General features: G+C 49.5%; 2 protein-coding genes across 2 annotated transcripts; both read left to right on the forward strand.

Moving 5' to 3' along the window:
- The first annotated feature begins 232 nt into the window (after positions 1-232).
- On the forward strand, positions 233-8,588 carry si:ch73-233f7.1 (uncharacterized protein LOC100537710 homolog). Its single transcript, XM_061686297.1, has 4 exons — positions 233-2,752; positions 7,215-7,273; positions 7,382-7,509; positions 7,791-8,588. Exons 1-4 carry the CDS (start codon positions 236-238, stop codon positions 8,120-8,122), a joined length of 3,036 nt encoding a protein of 1,011 aa, XP_061542281.1. The 5' UTR covers positions 233-235; the 3' UTR covers positions 8,123-8,588.
- A 4,937-nt stretch (positions 8,589-13,525) lies between these two features.
- Positions 13,526-15,937, forward strand: pcdhb (protocadherin b). Its single transcript, XM_061686632.1, has one exon. The coding sequence runs from the start codon at positions 13,526-13,528 to the stop codon at positions 15,935-15,937; it is 2,412 nt and encodes an 803-aa protein (XP_061542616.1).
- The last annotated feature ends 2,623 nt before the right edge of the window (positions 15,938-18,560 follow it).

Consider the following 18,560-nt stretch of genomic DNA (forward strand, 5'->3'; position numbering starts at 1 on the left):
CATGCACAGTGGAAAATCAAAGTGCGAGCCTTCCCAGTTCACACAGCTCCCGTGTCGCGCGTGGTGCGCCGTCTTGCCTCACGCGATCCGCGGAGTCGCTTGCAAATATGTTACAAAGTTGCATCTGAAGACCACGCCGGATTATAATTGTTTTCTTTTAAATTCAAACACTTCATAATGCGTATTTTCTATGACGTCCGACTGAGGTGACTTTTTTTTTTTTTTTTTTTTACTAATGGATCCCTGCAGGCTGTCCAGATGCAGCTGGGCGCCGGTGACCGGGCTGGCGATCTGCCTGCTCGTGTGCGCCTGCGTCGTGGACCTGGTGCTGGCTCAGATCCGCTACTCCCTCCCCGAGGAGCTGGAGCACGGAGCCTTCGTGGGCAACATCGCGGAGGACCTGGGCTTGGATGTGGCCAAATTGTCCGCGCGTCGCTTCCGACTCGTGTCCGGAGCCAAAAAGCAATATCTCGAAGTGAACTTGGAGAACGGGATTTTGTTCGTCAACGAAAAGATCGACCGAGAGGAGCTTTGTGAGCGCAGCCCGAGCTGTTTTCTGCACCTCCAAGTTGTCATCGAAAACCCCTTAGAGCTGTACAGAGTGGAAGTGGAGATTTTAGACGTGAACGACAACTCCCCCGCTTTCCCTTGGAGCGAATTCAACCTCGACGTCACCGAGTCGGCAGCGCCCGGCTCCCGCTTTCCGCTGGAGAGCGCGCAAGACCCGGACGTGGGCAGCAATGCTCTGCGCTCCTACCAGCTGGGCGCAAACGAGCACTTCCTTCTCAACGTCCAGACGCGCAACGACGGCAGCAAGTTCGCCGAGCTGGTGCTCGACGAGCCTTTGGACCGGGAGCGGCAGAAGAAGCACCGGATGGTTCTGAGCGCTTTTGACGGGGGGTCGCCGGAACGCTCCGGAACCGCCGTCGTCACCGTCACGGTGCTCGACGCCAACGACAACGTCCCCGTCTTCGATCGCGGCGTGTACCGGGCCAGACTGGTGGAGAACGCGCCGAGGGGGACGCCGGTGCTCAAACTGAACGCCACCGACTCGGACGAGGGCTCCAACGGGGAGGTGACCTACGCCTTCAGCGGACACGCGCCTCTGAAAGTGCGCGAGCTGTTCAGCGTGGACCCGTACACGGGGGAGATCCGCGTCAAGGGCGTCGTGGACTACGAGAAAGCCAACGTGTACGAGCTGTACGTGCAGGCGAGGGACCGGGGCCCCTCGGCCGTGGCCGTGCACAGCAAAGTGCTGGTGGACGTCGTGGACGTCAACGACAACAGCCCCGAAGTCATCCTCACGTCCGTGTCCACGCCGGTGCAGGAGGACGCGCCGCCGGGCACCGTCATCGCCGTCATCAGCGTCACGGACCGGGACTCGGCCGAGAACGGGAACGTGGACTGTCAAATCCCCAGCGACGTGCCCTTCCAGCTGCACTCGTCCTTCACGAACTACTACACGCTGGTGACCAGCGAGCCGCTGGACAGGGAGGCGGTGTCCGAGTACAACATCACGCTGACGGCGCGCGACTCGGGCTCCCCGCCGCTGTCCACCAGGAAAACCGTCCCGGTGCAAGTGTCTGACACCAACGACAACCCGCCGCGGTTTTCCCAGCCCTCCTTCACCGTCTACGTGACCGAGAATAACGCCCCGGGCGCTTCCATTTGCACCGTGACCGCCTTCGACCCCGACTCCGACCAGAACGCCTATCTGTCTTACTCGATCGTCGAGGGTCAAATCCAGGGCATGCCCGTGTCCACGTACGTGTCCGTGAACTCGGACAACGGCAACATTTACGCACTGCGATCCTTCGACTACGAGCAACTTCGCAACTTTCAGATTGTGGTGCGCGCTCAGGACGCCGGTTTCCCCCCGCTGGCCAACAACGTGAGCGTCAACGTTTTCGTTTTGGACCAGAACGACAACGCGCCGATTATCGTGTCCCCGCTGCCGAGAAACGGCAGCGTGGCCACGGAGGCGGTGCCGCGCTCCGCGGATGCCGGTTACCTGGTCAGCAAAGTCACGGCGCTGGACGCGGACGCGGGGCAAAACTCGCGGCTGTCCTACCAGGTGGTGCAGGCCACGGATCCCGGACTGTTCAGCGTGGCGCTGTACACGGGCGAAATCAGGAGTTTGCGCCGACTGGCGGACAAAGACGCGTCCAGACACAGACTGGTGATACTGGTGAAGGACAACGGGCAGCCTCCCCTCTCCGCCACCGTCTCCGTTGTGCTGACGCTGGTGGACAGCGCGCCCGAGTCCTTATCCGACCACGGGGACCTGACGCTCAGCCCTCAGCCCCCCTCCAACCTCGCCCTCTACTTGATCGTGTCTCTCAGCACCGTGTCGCTCATCTTCCTCGCGGCCATCATCGTCCTGGCCGCGGTCAAGTGCTACAAGGACCGGGAGACCCCGAGCGGCTACAACCTGCCCCCCTTGGCGCGCTGCTGCTGCGGCGGCTTCCAGCCCGAGCCCCCCCCGGAGGTCTTCAAAAAATCCAACCTCAACCTGCAGATTTCCTCCGCAGCCAACAAAGTGCCCACCAACTGCGTGGAGGTCAACGGAAGCGGCGGCCTGACGCAGCCTTATTGTTACAAAGTGTGCTTGACCCCGGAGTCGTCCAAAAGTGACTTCATGTTCTTGAAGCCGTGCAGCCCGGCGAGCACGCCGCGCAACAACGAGGCGAAGAGCGCGGAGCACGCGTGGGGCGCGTCTGTCAACAACGGAGCCCCTAACCCCCCGAATGAGGTATGCAAACAAAAACATCGCAAAGGTCGCGTTCAGCACTCGGATCGTGCGTCGTTAGACATTTCACAAGAGCTGCGTATGGATATTTATTGCAACATCGGCGCGACTAATCGTTGCCTGCGTTTGAAATATTTTACACGCAGAAATAAAAGGAGACGAAGATGCCCGATTAGCTTTGAATGGACACGTTAATGCGCCCTGATCTCAATTAGCCTGCTTGTGACGTCGGTATATGGGCTGGAAATGAAGTCGGGGCAAGAAAAACATGATTCATTTCATTTAAAAAAGAAACACATACATCATTCTCAATGCCTCCTCCACCAGTGTGACCGCTCTGGATAAGGGAGGAGGGGAGCAGGGTAAACTAAATTGCTTCCCGAACACCAAGTCAAGGGCAACGGGCAAGGTGAACGACAATTTTGATGTATTCGTCCGCCGTTCTGTCCATTTTGGCGCAGGCAAGGCGGCGACGGCTCACAATTTATATGGGACAAATCTCCCCTCCGGCCATCCCTCAAGGGCACCGTGGACACAAAGAAGTATTATACTACACCCAATGTGGCGTGTTCACCATGGGGGGGCTGCTGTCCATTATTGATGAAAAATGGCAAATGTTCTGTTTTTGGAGAGGACACCGGGAAGGGAAGGGAAGGGAAGGGAAGGGAAGGGGGGTGGGGGGAGCAAGGACACGGCTGGACTGAGACGTGGCCCGCCTGTAGATGGGTCCCTGCCATGTCCTGCGGGTGCAAGGAGAGACTAAGATGTGAAGTCATATTTATCAGAAGGGGAGGGGGGGAGAGGCGTTCGGGTGGAGTGGGGGCGCAAGCAAGGACAGAGGGAATTCAAGGAGCCAGGATGTACTGTTTTCTAATTCCAGCAGACGGGGCAGGAGACCGTTAACGTGTGCGCGTGTGGTCATCACGCGCGACACCAGACTCCACCAGGCAGGCACACTGACAAATGTCATTTCGGTCACGGGCACAGCAGTGCTGGCCACAGGAAGGGGCGGGGGGGATGGGCCGACGAGGTCACAGGGGGGTCGTTACGCAGGTCCCCGAGGAGAGCGCGTCCCTCTGTAATCGTTAATTGGCTCCCTGATTCACTCAGCCGGGCACGCGCGCTCGGCCAAAAAAACCTACGCGCGCACACGCAGACGTAGGTCGGCAGGACGCGTCGTCCGATGACGAGCTCAAGTGTCGGGCGAGGCGAGCGCACGGAGCGCAGAGACGGCAGATTGATGGCGCGCACGAGCGTCGTCGGTCCGGACGACCTCGAGTGACCGCCGAAGGCTCCTCGTTATGGCAAAGCTTGCTAATGCAGTCGAATGTTCGTGTAAAGTGCGTGCACGCGGAAAGAAGCAAAACAAGGATCGTTTTTCTTCATTTTCTCTTTGGCGAGCTTCCCTTTGATGATTGAATCGTGTTCCCTTCCATCCCGCCGGGCTTCTAATTGGTTTTCTTGCTTGCTTGGCAAGGGCCACGCTTAGAATACAGATTCTAAGAATAATTATTGTTATATCAGCACGGTTTTATGTCCCATTCTCCATGTTACAGCAACTTTCAGTGAATTAATAGAGTCGGGGGAAAACAAGTCTACACACCCCTATTTAAATGCCAGGTTTTTGTGAAAATGAGACCCAGATAATTAACTTCGAACCTTTTCCCACCATTTATGTGGCCGATAACCGCCGCTACTCAACTGAAAAAAATGTCAATATTTTCAAGAATTGGAAACAAACCACTGATCTAAGGGACGAGTGTGGACACCCGCTAATCGGGGATGTTCAGAATGGACCGATCACGTTCAAATTCATGTTAAGCACACAAACCCCAAATAAAGTTCAGATGTTCCGGTCGGCTTTCCCTGACATTTCGGCACAAGCCGCGGTTGGGGGGGAAAAAGGCCTTTGAATTGATGCATTTCTGAACATTTCCATTCATCCAGGTCATTTCATTCTCAGGGCATTGAGTCGACCGCAACTGGGCTGTTCTGTTTGTCTTAGAAGATGTTTCGCCTCTCATTGGAGCAGGCTTCATCAGTTCATGCAACGAGGTTTGGTAGTCAGCTAGTACGTCCTAACTTCTTCTAAGACAACACAATCCTTTGAATTCGCTTAAATCGAACGTGTACATCGATTGCACGTGACTGAAATCTGTTAAAATAAGATATATTACGTATATATACGTTCATTCAAGGATTGCTTGAGGTATGTTCACGTAGTTTTAATACGATACGGCTCGCAAGCAGGCCACAAAACGTTATCTAGCCTAGCAGGCTAGCGCTAGCGCTTAACGATTGTAGGTAAACATGACGGCGTTCTGTCGAATCGTGCTCTAAAGGTTCGGTACACATTGGTCTGTGCGCGTGAATAAATGTTGACAACAGCTTCCAAGTACGTTGACAGCAGCAAGTGCGGGAGGCGAAGCGCCGGTCACAAGACGCAATCCGATTGGTCGATGTCAAGGTGCGCTGTCGGAGAGTTGTCGTTGATATGTCATACTGCACGGAACATATCCCAAAAAATCAAACATGCGAGACTTTTCATTTCGGCGTCGTCGTGCAAATCATCGGTCGTGCGTTAGGTCACACGACAAGACGTTTTGCCGTTCCCGATCTGGGAAATCGGCTGCAGTAGCTCATCGGGCCATTATCGGGGGTTAAAATCCTGTCGTCCGATCTAGGCATGAGACAAGTTAGATTTGACAACGAAGGATGTACAGTTGGAAACAGCATTCAAGCCTTTAGACCAAAAAACAAAAAACAAAAACAAAAAGGCAGGAAAAGCCTACTCGAACACCAACTTCATTTGGGGTAAATTCTGTCGATGGTGTGTGGCCACTCCCATTTATCATGAATTTGAATGCGATTGGTTAATTCTGAACGCAGCCACTTCCCAAATGAAAAAAGGGCATAATGTAAATAGTTTAAACATGACGTATCTCGGCTGCATTTCTGTAGATCACAAAAACCTGGCATTTTGTGTAGACTTTTTATATCCGATGTACATAATTAGAGACTCAGACCCGTAAAAAAAAAAAAAAAAATCACATGGGTGCCCTATTTCTCCGATCCCGCAGCGCCACAGAGGACACAAGCAAAACGAAGTGACGGACAAAAAAGCTGAAGGCAAAATTGCGCCGCCTCGTCTTTGAAAATTAACTTCTAGCAGACGTCCACACGAGGGCAGCATTTGTCCATTTACCATTTTCAATGCCAGCTGAAAAACAGACCCTGGACTAGTTTCTCGTCAATTACAGGGCACATACAGAAAGAAACAAACATTCACACCGTCGCCGAATAGGAACTGAAATCACCTAAGTGAACCACTGCACCATCAGTGACGATGAGTGAGCAATAGAAACAAGGATGCTCTTTGTTTAAAGACCCACCAAAGACGCCCACAAAATGTTTTGTCATTTTGAACACAGAGAAGTGTCTGCCAAATTTGAATGAATACAAATATCAACAGTATGTTAAAAAAAAAAAAAAACAACGCTGCGAAATGATGAAAAATAAGGCCCTGCCTCGAGCTGCAGGAGCGTGTGGGCGAGTCTGCTGAAGGCGCTGGAGACAAGCCCTTCACCTGTCCATCAAATGCGTTCACTGTGCGTGCCTGTAGTCAACTACCGGATAAATAACACGTGCCTCTGTAGTTAGGGTTCAGAAACGGTTAACTTGGCCGTGTGTCTACTATGTGGGGAGACCCACACGTAACGACGGAGCTCCTCAGTTTGCTAGCTGACGGGCTAGCGAACGGAATCAAAGTTAACCGTGTTGTGTGGATCGACTTCTGGCTTCTGGAATGCGGACGCCGCGGTAAAAACAAAACCAAAACTGGAGAAACAGGAGAAAAAAATGTCATACAATGAAAGGCAAACATATCTTATCCTGGTTTGTGATTATTTGAGATATTGTATCGTGATGATGATGACGACGATTACGTTTTTGCTCAGTCAAACATTTTGAAATTGGAATGAATACCTCAAGCCGAACCGACGCTGACTTTGCTGCTCGCTCAATTTTGTGACTTTGCGCAGAAAACTTGACAGCTTTTATTGCGTCCTGAATAATGCAAACTAACACGCCGACAATCGCTTTGTCATTCCTCCTCATCGACTTTCTCAAACGAATAGAGATGAAAATACAAAATCAGCCAGAGGTTTTCATTCAACGATGTTTATTATTCTTTGCTGTCGTTTGCAACGTTGTAGAACTGCACCGCATCATACTGACAGCTGTTTAACCCTTGAGTTGCCGAAAAGGCGAAAAAAAAAACATACATAAAAATAAATAAAAAATACTAACATCAAATTGCAAACAAGGCGTGTGGAATGTTGTGACCGATAAGTGGACGATTTTAAAAGGACTTCACCATTTATATTACAGTACACGGCAGTATCTTATTATTATTATTATTATTATTATTATTATTATTCTTTCTTTTGTTTTATTTTTTTTACAGCTGAAGCAGCCAAACACAGATTGGACCCTCACAAAGAATCAGAATTCTTCCATCAAAAGGTAACATTGTTATTTTGTTGTTGTTGTTTTTGTTAAACCATAAACGTATTATGTGTGTGTAGCCAATAGATATTGAACTCAATCATTAAATGTCCATCTTGTCTCCAGTTACAATTCGATCAACATGGATGGAACGCTAACGCGGAAGGCCATGCACGCCGACCCGGAAAACTACGTCACGTCCGCGGCGCCCGGACAGTACTGGACGTGGGGCACTCGCACGAGGGCCGCGAAGGGTACGACCAGCCAAGTTGAATGAGAGGAAAACGTTCAGTGTGGAAAACACTCGGCAACAGTCGGCCCCGCCGTACAATCGCACACCTGCGCCAGAGCTGAGAGCTGGTTGGAATATTTTGCCAGTCTCGGACTGCCAAATAAAGAAAGTTGAATGAGTTCCTCCAGCTGAATTGCGCATTCTTAGCTGACGTAGTATTGGTATCGCATTAGAATGTGAGTGCAAATGAATACTGAACTGCAGAATCGCTCCTAATTCCTGGCCACGTATCTTGTACCGCAGACTATAAGATGTCTCCGTCGCCCGGTGGTGTTACCTCCCGGCCGTGGACTCCTCGGCGCACCCCTCCGCCCCAGCGGCAGCAGCAACCTACGAACCCCCCGCGGCCGCATCCGCATCCGCATCCGCATCCGCAGCCGCAGCCGCCGCCTGACTACCACCACAACGTCTACATCCCCGGGACGCCGTCGGGCTTCTGCACCCTGAGGCCCGCGGCACAGCGCAGTGACTTGGACGTCCGTAACTCTTTCTCCACCTTTGGCAAGAAGCGGCGTCTCCAGATGTCCCCCCAGGGGGAGGCCGCCATGATCAATAACGACCTGTACAATGACTGACGTCCCACGGGCTGCCCGAGCGGCTGATCGGAGCGATGGATCACCCGAGATGAGGCTCGTCTGTCAAACGAACGGCTCGTGAGTGGCGTGATATGCGAGCGCAATGCGAGTTCAGGACAAGGACAAATCGTGAGCGAACATCTTGAATGCTGAAGGGAAGTGGATTTTTGTGCTTATTTATGTGACGACCTGTCTCGATGTCTGTTTTAATTTACTCTTATTATTGCTGTTAATTTTTAGACAATCAAACAGGAGGTGCAGATGTGACTTCCAAATTAGAGAATATGATAAGCGTCAGTCGGCAATTGCTTTGCACATCTTGATGTATGGATTCATATCGTTGGGTTTTAAGAATATAGAAAGTGTTTTTTTTTTTTTTTGTATGTATGTTCATCTGCTAACACGTGACACACAAACATCAAAAGATGAGGAAGACTCCTCACACATGTACTGTAAATACATTTAATGGAAATAAAGTATTTTTTTGCATTCCATTTCTTTCCCAAAGGACGATAAACAGGAGAGTTTTGTTCGTCGAGGTTTCATTTCCTGGGGTCAATTATTTTCAGGGGGAATCTTTTCGCCTTGGTAAGCTGTTTTCCGCCTAGATGAATAAATACACTAACATGCTAACATATGCTAATTGGAGCGCTTGCATTTCCCTTTGCCCACAGAGGACGACGGGGCTTCATTAACGGAACAAACAAAAAGTCCTCTCTTGAAAATGTCGCTTTAGTGAAGACGTACGAGTGGCGCGAGCGCTCCAAATGCCACACCTGGATGGGAGTTGAGGGGCCCACAGCTGCTTTCTCTCCTTCCGTGTTGCCCTTTTTACTTGTTCATTCTCGGGGAAATTGTTCCGCAGATGACACACGGCTACCGGCCAGGAACAAAGCAGGTTTAATTAGGTCATCGTGTGGCTCAGACTGAGAATAATTCCGTTAATAAGGAAAAGGGAGTCCATGGAGAGCCGCGGAAGGAGCCGGGCGACCTTCCCTGGTGGGAGGCGATTCAGAAGGGGCATTCGATGTAGGTCAGATATGATGACTGGATATGCAGTAGGGTTTCTGATGCAAGATATCCCTTTCACCTTGAGTCAATGCGTTCATTAACTATTAAAACTACCGACATATTTCCCTTTAAGGATCACGTCACTGACATTTTCCAAGGGTCGTGAAAAGTCGAACAAATGCCGAATAAAAATCAAACAAAATCGATGACCGCGTCGGTGGAGAAAAGCTGTCCGTTGCAGTGGTGCTGAACTTGCTCGTGGCCGTTGGCCGTTTTCCTCTCGGCACACGCAGCGCCCCCGCTCGCCCACCAGAGGGCGTATGTGTTCAACGTTCGATCCAGAGCGGGAGCAAGCGACGTCAGTCACGTGACGAGCGTCTCCGTCTGTCGCTCACATGCGCGCAGAGGAAAAAAAAGGAAAACCGTGTCGGCAGTGAAACGTAATACGGCAGAAATGTACAACTAGCAGCGCGTTTATTTGACTGCATTCGCTATCGTGTGTCATGCAAGAACAACTATTTAAGATTAGTTCAATTTAACTACTAAGGCTATTTTCTATGTGAACATAGCGGGTTGAGGAATACAGGCTCAAACACGGCACTTCACGCATTTGTCACGTTGCTAAAAGTGCACAGCACGTAACATTGCATTAGAAAGGTACAGCCAAGTGAACAGCAGATGGCGCCGTTGAGTAAGAATCCCGAACCACAGCGCTTGCAGAAGAGCCAAGGGGAGAACTGATCTGTTGCGCTCACGCTCATCATTTGACTTGCTCAAAGTATTCAAGTTCAGGTCGGGTCCGTGCAAATCCGATTTTATTCGGCTCTCGTAACACACATCAGGCAAACTGTTATACACCGCAACAAAATCGCAACGCTTGAGTTGGGGGATGGCGACCCTCACGCCTGAGCCGCGCTGCCCACAACTCAACACATAAATATAGAGTGGAACCCAGCATTTATTCAAAATAACCAACAGTCACCTCACTATGGTGAAAAAAACAAATAAGTAAAAATAAATAAATAATAATAATAATAATACAAATAAAAGGATACCTCAAAAAATGTCTGTCTAAAACAAAAGTATCAACTCAGCGGTCACACGGAGAAAAACAATATAAATGCGACCAAAGAAGCCTAAATGTGCACACCTGCATGCACCCAAATATACACTTATGTCAAATAATCATCAGAATAATTTGACTGCAATGATTTCTTCAAATTCTTGTTCACTTTAATTTCTGGTACCACTCAAAGGTATATTGCCGAGCAAAACAAAAATCAACCTGAGCCCATAATACTTTTTGTCCTATTCGACATGCTCCAGCTTTATTGTCTTTGGGGTGATTTGAGTTGCTCTTGCGAAAACCATGAAAAATGGCGAGAGCTCAGCTTTTAAATTCAACTCTTAGGAGCTATTTTTGCTTTCATCATTACATTTGTACAAACACATTTTGTTTGTACCACACATGAAGGAACAAGAAACAAAATAAACAATTGGGTGGCGTAATCATTCCCCCCCCCCCCCCCCCCCATGACTGTCTATGGACATTCACATGGTGGATATAAAAAGTCAACACACCCTTGTTCAAATAACAGGTTTTTGCGATATATATATAAATATATATATAAAACAAACTTTTCTCACCAATAATGTGACCTCAAACCTGCACAACTCAATTGACAATTGGTTTTTAATCTTTTTAGAGGGGGAATTAAAAATAAACTACTTCAATAATGTAGTTGCATAAATGTGCACACCCTCTTCACAAATAGCCAATCACAATCAAATCCATGTTAATCGGGAGTCAGTACCTTCCCGCAGGTGGTTGGACCGGCATGGTCGCGCCTTTGGCCACCCCCCAGCTGCAGGAAGGTGAAAGGTCACTTCTGTGGCAGGGAAAGAGCCAGAGCTGCTATGTGAGCTCAGAGACCTTTTTTATTTCAATGACAGGGATCCAAATGTCGTGAGAATTTCCATATTTACTGGGCAATGCAACAGAAACACGATGTTTTTGTTTTCTTTTTTGGGCTAAAATAGACACAAGGCACATTAAGGTGAAACTGCTCTCCGAGTAGTTTGGAGACTAGACTGGACTTTGTTTCTCTTTCTGGATTGACTCCAATGAAGTGGCCGGAAAAAAAAACACGGCAGGAAAAGTCGCACAGTAGTCGTCAAGTCTGCTCTTATGTTCAGAAATGTGATTTCGAGGTACGAACCCCAATTCCAATGAAGTTGGAAATTCGTGTAAAACGCAAATCAAAACAGAATACAATGATTTGCAAATTCCTTTCCACCTATATTCAGTTGAATATCCTACAAAGACAGACTATTTAATGTTCAGACTAAAAAAAAAAATCAAAAAAAGTTCCTTTTTTTGTGCAAATATTCCCTCATTTTGAATTTGATGCGTGCAACATGTTGGAAAAAAGGTGGGACAGGCGCGTGTTTACCACTGTGTTAGATCATCGGTCCTTTTAACAGCACTCGATAAGCGTTTGGGAAGTGAGGACACGAATTGTTAAAGCTTTGTAGGTGAAATTATTTCCCATTCTTGCTTGATGTGCAACTTCAGTTGCTCAACAGTCGGGTGTGTCTGTTAGCTTTCGCTTTGCATGTTAGAGTTTTAACTTGCATTTGGGGATGGAGCAACCAACTGTGTTAACTGACAATGTTTTGGTGAAGTGTTCCTGAGCACACAGGCAGGCAATTTCCTTTACACAATAATGTTGTTGTCTTTTTGTTTTTTTGTTAATGCGGTTCCACCTGAGGGGTCAAAGGTCACGGGCATTCAATGTTGTTTTTCAGCCTTGTCGCTTCCGTGCAGAGATTTCTCCAGATTCTCAGAGTCGTTTGATGATATTACGGTCAGATGATGAAAGACAAAGTTTATCAGCATTGTCTTTGTAGTGTATTCAGTTGAATAGTTGAAAGGGATTTTCCAACCATTCTATTCTGGTTTTATTTACATTCTACACAATGTGCCAACTTCATTGGAATTGCGGTTTATAGATGATGCATGTTACTTACCATTTCCAACTATGTTCATTTAAGACATCTTTAGATGGTTAATAAAATAATGTAAGGACAGAGATACTATTTCATGTACTGTATTTTGAATAGTCTAATCTTCGAATGTTCACCCTGGTGTTCCATCTAAACCGTTTAGCTTTTTTAAGTCAATGCTTCAATATTGTCAGTAAAGTACAGTGGACATAGAAAGTGAATTGACACAAGGTGTCGGCAGTTTGTCTCGGGGCTGTTTTGTCTGTTCGCTGGTCAACTGTCGCACCAATTGACAACACACGTTATTTCAAGACTTTATGTTCACTTTTACTGTAAATGTGACCTGAATTATTATTTTTTTTTGGGTTGGGTCACCTGTCAGTGTTGTACTTTATATGTACATTGTATGAACTCTAAATTCGAAATGACACAACGTGAAGCTTACGTACTGGGACTGCTCAAGCACCTAAAAAGGAATTAGCATTTGTATTAATAGCCTGTTAGGTAAACATAACCCTAACGTAACGGGTTGATAGGATTTGTTTCCATTTAAATCAGCCATTGCTTTGAATCAGCCCATTTTAGCTGGAGCGAGCTTTTCATACACACACTCAAAAAAACACACACATTAACTTAGTACACAAAAGTTGGTGTTTAAAAATGGTAGTTTATCATCATAACTTGACTCTAGTGGATGTTTGAGAATAGGACATACAGGTTACGATCCTAAAACTTCCACACACGTAAAAAAGCAGAAAGAAAGTTTGCCGTCAGCCAAATAGTTTTTCTCTTTGGTGTTCCCTCCAAAAGAATGATGCCACATTCAGAAAGTGGATTGATGGGAACTATTTTTTTGGGAGGGCAAAAAAAAAAAAAAGACTGCCACAAACTAACGGGCTAGAATGCGGGAAAATGGGATCATGTTTTTCAATAATAATCATTTGAGTTATTTTAACTCAAGTATTACGTTTTTTTTTTGGAAAAGGCACCAATAACTAGGAATGACCCCTATTAAAAAGCATTGCCTTCATTCCAAAAGGAGACATTTCATTTCGTCAAAAGGAGTAGCAGAAATGTTCAATTTCAGCAGCAAAAGGAATTACAGCTGTGGAAAGGAGCGGAAATGTCAACTGTTAAGCTGGGCCCTCGTACCGCTACAGTGGGCCTTTTCAGCCACATGGTGTCGCTGTTACCCTGTACTGTACTGTAGAAGCAGAATACATCTGAGCCACATACACATCTCCACACACCCGTCGTAAAGGGTGGACACATGTCTTTCTTTTGCATCCGATGTTCCTATTTGGAACAGTTGTGCTGCTCTTGATAATATCTTCTCATATTTAGAAACATAAAGGACATTATTCCCCCTCAAAAAGGACGCCAGTCATGCGTGATGCGGCACAAAGGATGGATTTTTGGACGGGGGTCTTTGTGTTGTGTGCGGCATGGCCGGCTGCTTTGTCCGTGACACGCTACTCCATCCCCGAGGAGATGGAGAGGGGCTCCGTGGTGGCCAACCTCGCCGCCGATCTGGGACTGGAGCCCGGAGGCTTGGCCCAACGACAGGTAAAACTCGATATTTTCCACAACAAAAAATATCTGGATGTCAATAAGAAGACGGGGGAGCTGCTCATCATGGAGACAATGGACAGGGAATATCTTTGCCCCTCCAAACCAGTCTCCTGTCTCCTCAAGCTTGACGTGATAATAGAAAGTCCATTGCGCATCTTCAACATTGAGCTGGAAATAACCGATATAAACGATAACGCGCCGCATTTCAGACGAGATAGAGTACAACTGGACGTGTCTGAGTCGGCGACGCCCGGCGAGAGATTCTCCCTCCCCAATGCGGTGGATCCAGATGCGGGCACGAATACGATCAAAACCTACAAACTCAGCCCCACTCAGCATTTTACCATTGAAATCCAGACGGGCACAGACGGAAGTCAATATGTAGATTTAGTGTTGACCAGATCTTTGGACCGGGAGGAGACCGCGGTCCATAATTTAATACTCACGGCAGAGGACGGCGGTAGTCCAGTACGTTCCGGTACCGCGAATATTATCGTGAGAGTGCAGGATACCAATGACAACCCGCCTCGATTTGACGCGCAGATTTATACAGTAAACATGACGGAGAATTCGCCGATCGGGACCACGGTGATAAAGCTCAACGCTACAGATCTCGACGAGGGGCCAAATTCCGAGCTTGTGTACTCCTTCACGCTTTACACGTCAGAAAAAACCCAAGACGCGTTTGCCATGAACCCCAGCACGGGCGAGATAACGGTGAAGGGCGCCGTGGACTACGAAGACATGACGTTTTATGAGATGCACATCGAAGCGAGGGACCGAGGCTCGCATCCGCTCCTGGGCCAGTGCCAAGTGGTCGTCCACGTCACGGACATGAACGACAACTACCCGGAAATCACGCTTCAGTCTGTTAAAAACACAGTGAAGGAGGACGTGCCTGTCGGAACTGTCATCGCCCTGGTGGCCATCGGCGACAGAGACACAGGTGACAATGGGAAAGTCGATTTATTCATTCATGACTCGATCCCTTTTGTTTTAAACAAGTCATCAGACAGACCAATGCATTACCAGCTAATTGTGTCCAAAACTTTGGATCGTGAATCAGTGCCGGATTATGACATCACACTCATCGTGAGAGATTCGGGAAGACCACCATTATCTGATAACGAAACGATAACTGTGCATCTGCTGGACGTGAACGACAACGTGCCGCACTTCCCTCAGTCCTTCTACAGCATCCGCGTGCCGGAGAATAATGCTCCCGGCGCCTTGCTCACGTCCCTCAGCGCCTTCGACCCCGACCTCCACGAGAACCAGTATCTGGTTTACTTCATTGTGGAGAAGGAGATCGCCAACACCTCCATGTCCATGCTGTTCTCCATCAACCCGGAGAACGGCAACCTTTACGCGCTCAAGACCTTCGACTACGAGATGGAGAAGGACTTTCTTTTCCACGTCGAGGCCAGAGACTCGGGTTCGCCTCCGCTCAGCAGCAACGCGAGCGTCCGCGTGGCGGTGGCCGATCAGAACGACAACGCTCCGGTCATCGTCTCTCCGTGGCGGGCGCACGGCTCGGCGGTGGAGGAGAAGATCCCCAGATCCACGGATAAAGGCTCTCTGGTGGCCAAGGTGATCGCCTTGGATGTGGATTCCGTGCACAACTCGCGCATCACCTACCAGTTCCTGCAGGTGAGCGACGCCTCCTTGTTCAGTCTGGACCAGTACAACGGCGAGATCCGCACCACCAGGATGTTCAGTTACAAAGACTGGCGCCACCAGAGACTGGTGGTGGTCGCCAAGGACAACGGGGAGCCCGCTCTCTCCGCCACGGTCACCATCAAGCTGTCCACGGTGGAAACGGCCGCCAAGGCCTACTCGGACGGCGGCGGGGCGCCCCCGGAATACGACATCTTCTCCGACCTCAACCTGTATTTGCTCATCGGTCTGGGCTCGGTGTCCTTCCTGCTGCTCATCACCATCTCGGTCACCGTCGTGCTCAAGTGTCAGAAGGTCGAGCCCGGCAATATGGCTCCTCCGTGCAGGAACAGCGTGATCAGCGAGAGGAACTCCACCGTGGCGGATTCCACTCTGGTGTCCAACGACGCCTACTGGTACAGTCTGTTTCTAGCCGAGACCAGGAAAGGAAAGCTGGTGGTCAGGCAGCCCGCGCCCAAGGGCTCCAGATACTTCGTGTCCAGTATTCCCAGGAGCGCGGCCGGGTCCGCCACCAGCGACTCCGCCCCTTCCACCTTGCAGGTAAATTAATTTTGAAACTTTTTATATGCTGTTTGAACTGAGGCAATGGATAGACAAATAAGGTACATAGTTTTACCGTCCAGGTACAATTTCTACTTCTGAGAAACAAAACAAAAAATATCACACCAACCCGAAAAACACTACCAATAATAACAATAAATGGGAAATGGACTGCACTTATACAGCAAGTGGCCAAAGCATTTTACAAAGCCTCACATTCACCCATTCACGCAAACATTCATCCACCAATGGGCAACTGTTGCCATGCAAGGCGCTGCCAGGCCCACTGGGAGAAAACTAGGGTTCAGTGTCCGGCCCAAGGGCACTTCGACAGTGGACTGTCAGAGCTGGGATTCCAATCGGCCACCGTTTGGTGACTGGACGACCCGCTCGAACAGCTGAGCCACAGACGAACACTAACAAAAAATAATCAATAAATGAATAAATAATAATCAAATAATCAACGATAATCATAATAGGTCACTGATAGCGTGCAGCGATTCTCGACTGGTGGGTCGAGAGCCAATAGTGTGTCACAAACCCATATTGGGTGGGTCCGCGACACATGCGACGCATTTAGTATAATATTATGTATTCTTATTTAACGTTTTCTGCTATATTACAGATGTACCAAATTCCCACCGGGAACATTTTAGGTACGAGGCAGGAAGTGTCGCTGCCTCGTGCTTTTGCCACTAATTTACGCCGCAAACAAATACGGTCGCAGCTCAACCTCGGCCAGCGGACGTCATGGCGAGCAAAGTGCTTTTGGTGGTGCGAAGTCATTGGAAACGACTTTTGAAAACATAAAATGCTCGATGTGTTGTCAGAGACTCTTTTCATACAAAACACGTGCACTCTTGTTGTCAGCTGGGATAAAAGTGGGTGGCAACTTTGCAACAAAAGGAAATTGCAGCGGTGAGGGATGCCGTCAAGCTGAAGAAGGAGTCCTATTGGGCCTTTTTGGCCTGTGGGACACCTGAGGCAGCTGACGGGTACCGGCTGGCCAAGCGGAATGCAGCTTTGGTGGTCTCTGAAGCAAAAACTCGGGTACGGGAGGAGTTCGGTGAGGCCACGGAGAAAGACCTCCGGACGGCTTCGAGGAAATTTTTGTCCACCGTCCGGCGTCTCGGGAGGGGGAAGCAGTGCGCCATCAACACCGTGTATAGTGGCGATGGGGCGCTGCTGACCTCGACTCGGGACGTTGTGAGCCGGTGGGGAGAATACTTCCAAGACCTCCTCGCGGCCACCGACACGCCTTCCCGTGAGGAAGCAGAGTGTGGGTTCTCTGAGGCGGGCTCTCCTATCTCTGGGGTTGTGGTCAAAAGCTCCTCGGTGGCAAGGCCCCGGGGCTGGATGAGATTCGCCCGGTGTTTCTCAAGGCTCTGGATGTTGTGCGGCTGTCCCGGTTGACACGCCTCTGCAACATCGCGTGGACATCGGGGACAGTGCCTCTGCATTGGAAGACTGGGGTGGTGGTCCCCCTTTTTAAGAAGGGGGACCGGAGGGTGTGTACCAACGACAGGGGGATCACACCCCTCAACCTCCCTGGTAAGGTCTCTTCAGGGGTGCTGGAGAAGAGGGTCCGTCGGGAAGTCGAGTCTCACATTCAGAAGGAGCAGAGTGGTTTTCGTCCTGACCGTGGAACAGTGGACCAGCTCTCCACCCACAGCAGGGTCCTCGAGGGTGCGTGGATGTTCGCCCAACCAGTCTACATGTGTTTTGTGGACTTAGAGAAGGCGTTTGACCGTGTCCCTCGTGGGTCCTGCTTCGTGAGTATGGGGTACCGAACCCCCAGATGAGGTGGCTGGGGCATCTGATCCGGATGCCTCCCGGACGCCTCCCCGGTGAGGTGTTCCGGGCACGTCCCACCGGCAGGAGACCCCGGGGACGACCCGGTACGCGCTGGAGAGTCTCCGTCTCTCGGCTGGCCCGGGAACGCCTCGGGATCCCCCTCGGACGAAGTGGCAGGGGAGAGGGAAGTCCGGGCGTCCCTGCTGAAGCGACCGCCCCCGCGACCTGATCTCGGACAAGCGGAATAAAATGGATGGATGGAAATTGCAGGTGCCAGGGTGACAATAATTGCGAACAACTGGTGCGGTCGGCCATTGGTCTCACTTCCGCGTATGTTCCGTTCCACTCGGTGATGGCGTGAATGTGAATTGTTTTTCTGTGTCTACATCCGGTGTGCCCTGTGACTGAGTGGCAACCAATTCAGGGGGTCGTCTGCCTTTTGCCCGATGGCAGCGAGGATTTAGGCCACACCTCCTCTCGACCATGAACACAAAAAGCAGGAGAGAGAGAACGGGTGGGTGGATGATGATGATGAGGATGATGATATTTACATGGCCCGCAAAAATGCAATTGTGACCTGCAAGTCATGAATAAAAGTCACTAAAATGTAACGTGGCGAGTATCCATTCAAAAAAGAGGTCGATTTTTTTTTTAAATGATGAAAACATCACCGAAGTCATTCAAGAAAGACAACTTTGTCTTATGAATTCAACAACCGCTGCCCGTTATACCCGACACTGTCCATAAAGATCCAAAAGGTGGCGCTGTGCTGCCTTGTTGTTCTGCGCCATCCTTCCAGTTGCCAAATGCGGTGCCAGCGATCGTTGGCATTTTTGGA

This window comes from Phycodurus eques, chromosome 9 (genome assembly GCF_024500275.1).
Source record: "Phycodurus eques isolate BA_2022a chromosome 9, UOR_Pequ_1.1, whole genome shotgun sequence".
Classification (NCBI taxonomy): domain Eukaryota; kingdom Metazoa; phylum Chordata; class Actinopteri; order Syngnathiformes; family Syngnathidae; genus Phycodurus; species Phycodurus eques.